The sequence below is a fragment of the Anopheles arabiensis genome, chromosome X (genome assembly GCF_016920715.1).
Source record: "Anopheles arabiensis isolate DONGOLA chromosome X, AaraD3, whole genome shotgun sequence".
Taxonomy (NCBI): domain Eukaryota; kingdom Metazoa; phylum Arthropoda; class Insecta; order Diptera; family Culicidae; genus Anopheles; species Anopheles arabiensis.
The window spans coordinates 22,181,684-22,188,287 of NC_053519.1; the positions used below are offsets into that span (position 1 = coordinate 22,181,684).

Below are 6,604 nucleotides of genomic sequence, written 5' to 3' on the forward strand. Positions count from 1 at the left end.
GGTTAAGGTTTTTCGTAATAGGGTTCATCGGTTGTCTTCTAAATTGGTGTTTATTGTTGTTTATATATATATATATATATATATATATATATATATATATATAATATATATGTATATATATATATAAATATATATTAAATATCTATATATATATATATATATATATATATATATATATATATATATATATATATATATATATATATATATATATATATATATATATATATATATATATATGAAATGAAAATATAAATTTATATCTTTATGTTATATGTATGTATATATAAGGCATCTATCTCGCTTTTGGTAATCTTTCAGTATTCGCATAATTAATTAAAGGATTAAGAAGGGAATGAATCGCTCCTACGAGTACATCGACTTATGATTGAGGAATACTTGATACACACTACATAGGATAAAAAGCAACAAAAAGGTTGAAAATCACTGGACCAGATTATTTATTATTACATGTATTGTGCACTTCTGTATTGTCCACTTCATAACATTATGCACGTATTGAATGTTGTATTAAATAGTATTGAAGAGTTTCTAGTAGTATCTCCTACTCGAAATCTTTTGATTTGTTTTATTGTAAATCATAATGTTCTATGAATAATATTTATTTTCATTTATGTTTTGCGTCATAACGATCACTTGCTATATTTTCGGGGGTTTTTCAAAAAGTTTCAAGTTATAATTTGCGCTGTAATAGTTCTTTCAAGCAAGGGCGCAGGAGCTAAGAACGATGTTATAAAACTTAGAGCCGCAGTCAAGAGGTAGCGGAAATTGGGGCCATCTTGTGCCATGTTGAGCATTTAAAGTAATAACTATTTAAAACTTGTTTATCTAAAGCTGATTTAAATCACATATCCATTTTAAACCTGTTTCCTCGCTTATAAATGAATTTCGTTAGAAATAAGTGAAAGCAAAACTATTTTTGAAGCGTGTTAAAAAGGGTCGAAAAAGATGTTTTGTTAGCTCAATGGGGCAAGATTGCCACCGTTATGGGGCATACGGCCACCTGGTTAAAGTAAACATATTTGTTTGATAATTGGAGATTTTTACGTCCGTAGTGTATGGGGTTGAGCCGGTCTCGTAATACAGTCGTCAACTCGTACGACTTAACAACATGCCCGTCATGGGTTCAATCCCCAAATAGACCGCACCGCCATACGTAGGACTGACTATCCTGCTATGGGGGGGAATCAATTAGTCACTGAAAGCCAAGCCCACAAGTGGGTACAGGCAGGCCTTGACCGACATCGGTTGTTGAGTCAAAGAAAAAAAAAAAGTGTATGGGGTGGCTGTAGTGTATATATTCATACTAGTGTTGGGTCATACGATTCATTTCACGACCCGACCCGGAGTCGGGTGCAAGCCAGTCGGAATCGATTCCGACCCGTGGGTACAGCGGGTACGCTAGGTCGGAGTCGGAATTAAATCCGACCCGCGGGAGCAATGAGCTCGGGTCGACCAGAATGATTAGTAGGTGCGAGAAAGCATAAGCGACTCCGACCCGTTGGTGCAGCGAGTTCGGGTCGGGTCGGGTCACGCTAGGTTCAGTTTGAGGGTGAACTCGCCGCACCAACGGGTCGGAGTCGATTATGCTTTCTCGCACCTACTGATCTATCGGGTCGACCCGAACTTGCTGCACCCTCGGGTCAAACTGAACCTACCGTGACCCGACCCGACCCGAACTCGTTGCACCAATGGGTCGGAGTCGGTTATGCTTTCTCGCACCTACCGGAGTCGTTGCACCCACTGAACCTACTTGTACCTTTCGGGTCGACTCGAACGACTCCGGGTCGCTTACGGATGGCTTCGACCCGATAGGTTCGGGTCGACCCGCCCATCACTAATTCATACATGTCTCAAGTCACCAATGAACCGCTTTTGATCACAAACTGTGCCGCAATATGGAAGTTGCTTGTCTGTTTTTCGGGGGTGGGATCCGTTCATAAAAGCGCACAATACCGCTGCACGCCACAACAATGTTTGCATTTTTGACAGCTCGCGCCTTATAAAATTAGGAAATTGCAATTGCCCCTAATAGAGGTAGCTCTTTTGCCCCAAAAGTTGTAAACTGTAATTTGTTGCTCAATTATAAAACTCAATACAAAAAAAGTTTAAAACAATGGTAAACATCGAGAAATCGATATGAAATTCGGCACAGTATACCTTGTCATTGGAACGCAACCATCGGTTTACACAATTGGTCATTTAACTACACTTTTTATGACGAAAAAAAGATTGGTGGCACTCTTGCCCCAATGGCACACGTGCCCCAAATTCCTCTACGCGTGCCCCAAATCCCCCACAATCGGCCGATGGATATGGCAGGTACGTGTAGTTTGGCTGTGAAACTGTCGCGATTGCGAGGGATGCGGATACGATTGCAGACTGGTCGATTTGTTTTGTGGGACACTTGCGTGTAAAAAAATTCACGAAATCCCAAATCTTCTCGATGGTGAAATTCGCCACCAACTTCATTCAAATACAGGGGTTTCGCAATAACTTTCCAATGTCAACATCATATTGCTGCAACTTCTTGCCAGATCCTGTAAAACAAACTCGACCCGTCTGCGAGCTCCCAGGAGGCCTCGCAATCATAACAGCTCCGCAAGCGCCCTCGCAAGAAAGCTCCTTGGGAGAGCAAGTCATTTTTTGGTGATAGTTTCAGCGGTTAAAATTATAGCATCTATAACATAACAATAGATTTTAATTTTTTCTACATTATTTTAAAACAACACAAAGAACTGCATAACTAGTTTAGTGCTAGTCCAGTTTAGTTTTTTTTAACATGTGGAAGAACTGAAAAAGAATTGGTATAAAAAATCAACTAAAAATAACAGTTGCAATACATCTTGCGCATGGTGAATAATTATGAACAAAATTTTAAATGAAACCCTGTAAACCTGTCTTAAGTTAACACTAGCTGTATGTAAATACGCTAGGACTCGAGATTTTGGAAAGCTCAAGGATTTATGAAAAAAAGTTTGCCAAACGGTTCGAGCAGTTTTGACCAACTTTATCAAAGTAGTATCATTGTAATGTATTGATCTCATAGAAACTATATTTTATCTTGCTTAACTCTTTTTCTCTAACTATCACGCACAATTACACGCCATCACACGATCACACGTCACGCTATCCATCCATTTTGTGTTTTTGGTCTTTATTCTCGATAGCCTTATCATACAGCTGATAAGATTTTTCAGGTACCTGAGCGCGATAATGCTGGAAATGTAATTCCCGATTGGAAGCGTCAGATGTTAGCAAAAAAAGCGGCAGAAAAGGCTAAAAGAGAGTTTGAAGAACGGTTGGCGCGAGAGGCTGAGGATCGTCGATTGTCAGCGATTCCGAAATGGAAAAGAGACCTCATTGCACGCAAGGAAGAAGCAGAAAATAAATTGAAGTAAGACAAAAAGCCTATTGCGGGGAACTGAACTTATGACACGTCCCTTGCACAAACCGTTCAATCTACCTTAGCTAGTGTGTGAACAAGATCGATACGGAAGTATCATGCTCGTTACTCTTCAGTCAGTCATCTAAGCCAGTGTTCTTCAGTTCAGTTGTCTTGTTTCAAAACTGTTCTATCTGTAAAAGTGGAAACAAAGCGTATATTTACAGGCCTGTTCTAGGATTTTTGATGATTATATTAACATCTTCAACAAGTTGTGTTGATGAATCTGCCTAATAACGATGATCTTGCATTTTATAAAAAAAAGTAAACTATCTGAATTTATAAAAAAAAATTAGCTGATATCCCAAAAGAAATGTTTCAAAATCAACAGTCGTTCAAAGTTAACCAAAATAGTTTAAAATTGCTCGACATATGCATCGCGAATATATAAAGTACATGTCCTTTTTTTAACGATTGATTCTAAGTCGTCATTAAACAAATGGTTGTCAAGCATGTTTGCGATACAAATAGACTGTCAATTATAGCATTACTCGTTTTTTACCATTGTTTGTCTTTGTTTTGGCAATCGTCACTGTTTTTAAAATCGTCAATGTTAACAAAAATGAACATGTATTGAACTCGGATAAATGTACATTACTTGGCGAATCCCGGTATTAGTTGTAACAATTGTAGATACTACCAACACTCTCGTTACTCGTATTTACAATGTTTGCAACAAAAACATGGAAATATTTGGTCCAGAGAATCATCAGTTTGATTCAGTTAAAATCTATATATTCCGTTAGCCGTCCGCTTCGACCAGCTGTGAAATATGATGGAAATAGAACAAAATATTTAAAAAAGCCTTAATTGACTCCAACGGAACCTTCTCACCGTTTGTTGTATCGTTCGACCCATACTATTATCGTTCTGCGTAAGGAATGTGTCATAAGTGTTTCCTCCTCATTTTGATGAATACATTTGATCTGAATTTGAATAACCGGAAAATTTAATTATTGTCTTTGTCAGGTCATCAATATATACGCCAAAAGTAGAGGAGTTGCCGCGCCGATCAGATTCATGGCGCACCCGGATCACTCAAAGGGCCATGTCGATCGACAATATTAGTTCATACGGCTCAGAATCAGAAATGGGTCTGCTGCGCTATAATAAGGAGAACCAATATCAATTCCAAGCTTCCAATTCTTCAGGATCTGGATATTTTGGACAAGGAAGCGTTAGCACTGGTAAAATAATGCACGGTGTTTCGGGAGGCACTGTAAGTCACCAAATACCCGGCAACGGCAGGCGTTGTTCTATAGAAAATATTAGCAATGCAAAGCTCGAAGGCGGAACTGCTCACGGATATCACCTACCTGATGTAACATCACCCACACAGTGTGATTCTGTGTGTGGTAATGAGGACAACGATGACAGTGAGCAGATTATCCCGTGGCGAGCTCATCTCCGGAAAACTAATAGTCGACTCTCTCTCATTGGCTAAGTGCTGTTTTATGAATAAACCTGTAATAAACGAAACTGGAGACTAAAAAGAAGGTAGAGAACAAAAACGAAATTTTACCAGGCGTCCATTTTGCCTATAGTCATCTTATAGGGTTTCCTAAGGTTTTTAGTTGCTTCCCGAATTTGTTTGGTTGCTTCCCATATATTTTTTGTCTGTTTTCTCTTAACGATGTGTTCTCTGTTACGATTTTTGTACATTCCTCTTAATTGTTTGGTTCAATTGTATTGATGTTCAATGGGTGTTGATGTTCAATTGGGGGTATGAACCAAACATCTATGGGAAATGGTTAATAAATCGTGAGACAATCCCAAACAATTACGGGCGCCAATCAATAAATTGTGGGAAACCCTGTTCAAATTTGTTACACGATTCTCTACAACTTATGCATGTAAGAAGGTTTTCATAGAAAGCATTGTACGTGGCGGGTTTAACAGTAAGCGGACTAAGAGAATGCCAAGGGTTATCCCGCCTTTTTGTGCCCCGAAGATATTAAGTCCAGCATATGTTTTCCATATAGTCTCTGAAGGTTCTGTAGTTGAATTCCAGTTGAAAAAATAGTAGTTGTGACTCACCTTTACTACGAATAATTGATAAACAACAACAACAACAACAACAACAATAATAATAATAATAATAATAATAATAATAATAATAATAATAATAATAATAATAATAAAACTATTGCACTTACAAACTACTATTCATACAGTCGCAAATCAGTCCTAAGCTAATGCATTTACTTATTCACTACAGTAATAAGTCGCACTTATCAACGCACCTCCCTCCCTTCCTCGTTTTTAATATTCTATTAACCGTTTGGACCTAGACACCCTAAACTCGCCACTGTACTGTTTATATGTAATAGTTGTAAGATAGAACAAATAGTTTAATAGAAATGGAAAAAGACTTCGATGAACTGATGTAGAAATTAAGAAAAGAAGGAAAAAACAGAGGAATATCAAAAAAGAAAACTAATAACCTAAGATTTCGTTTGCAATATTATCATCAATGATGTACTTGTTACTATAAATGTCATCATAATTATTGTTACTTTATTATAATTAACTACGGTTGGTTTGGTTAATCTTCTTAATATACATGTTACAATCATTACCTATTTATCACATTATTATTGATACGTTACTTTTAATACCCATCACAATAATTTTTTCACATTTATATCATATGAAATCCCTAAACATACCATTTCTAAATTGCTTTCTTGCATTCTCCGTTTGGTTCCTTTTTGTTGAAAGGTATTGAAAACAAAATATACATTTCAGAATTAATAAAACTGTATTAACTTGACTCAGATAGTCTCTTTAACCTTAAAAAAAAGGATAAAAAGATGTAGCATGGTTTTATTTCAGCTTTAGACCTTTATGTTCATAAAATATCAAATATATGATCTGTTAAAAATATATCTGGTTTACCTGATATCATATGAAAACAAATAGTAGCATCATTTAGCCAAGAGCATCATAAATCTGACAAATTTGGTAAAACTTGAGCTTTTCAACTGTTTTCTTATCTTAGGAAAAGTGATAATATAAATAAAAAATAAAGTTTATTCATGACGGACTAAAATAAAAAAAAAAGATCAACAAACTGTTGCTGTTTTATTTTCATATAATTTTTGTTACAGTTGACGGTCATTTGATCTAAAATATGTC

The 6,604-nt window shown here is 36.6% G+C and overlaps 1 protein-coding gene across 8 annotated transcripts in view; it reads left to right on the top strand.

Moving 5' to 3' along the window:
- LOC120905878 overlaps window positions 1-5,996 on the top strand; it is a 110,305-nt gene extending 104,309 nt beyond the window's left edge. For 6 of the 8 annotated variants that reach the window (XM_040317157.1, XM_040317162.1, XM_040317156.1 and 3 more), the window contains 2 exons: window positions 3,192-3,418; window positions 4,436-5,996. In XM_040317157.1, coding sequence (XP_040173091.1) covers window positions 3,192-3,418; window positions 4,436-4,910 — 702 coding nt within the window. In that variant the 3' untranslated portion in view covers window positions 4,911-5,996. The remainder of the gene's footprint in view (window positions 1-3,191; window positions 3,419-4,435) is intronic. The other 2 variants (XM_040317160.1, XM_040317161.1) reach the window with 2 other exon arrangements.
- The last annotated feature ends 608 nt before the right edge of the window (window positions 5,997-6,604 follow it).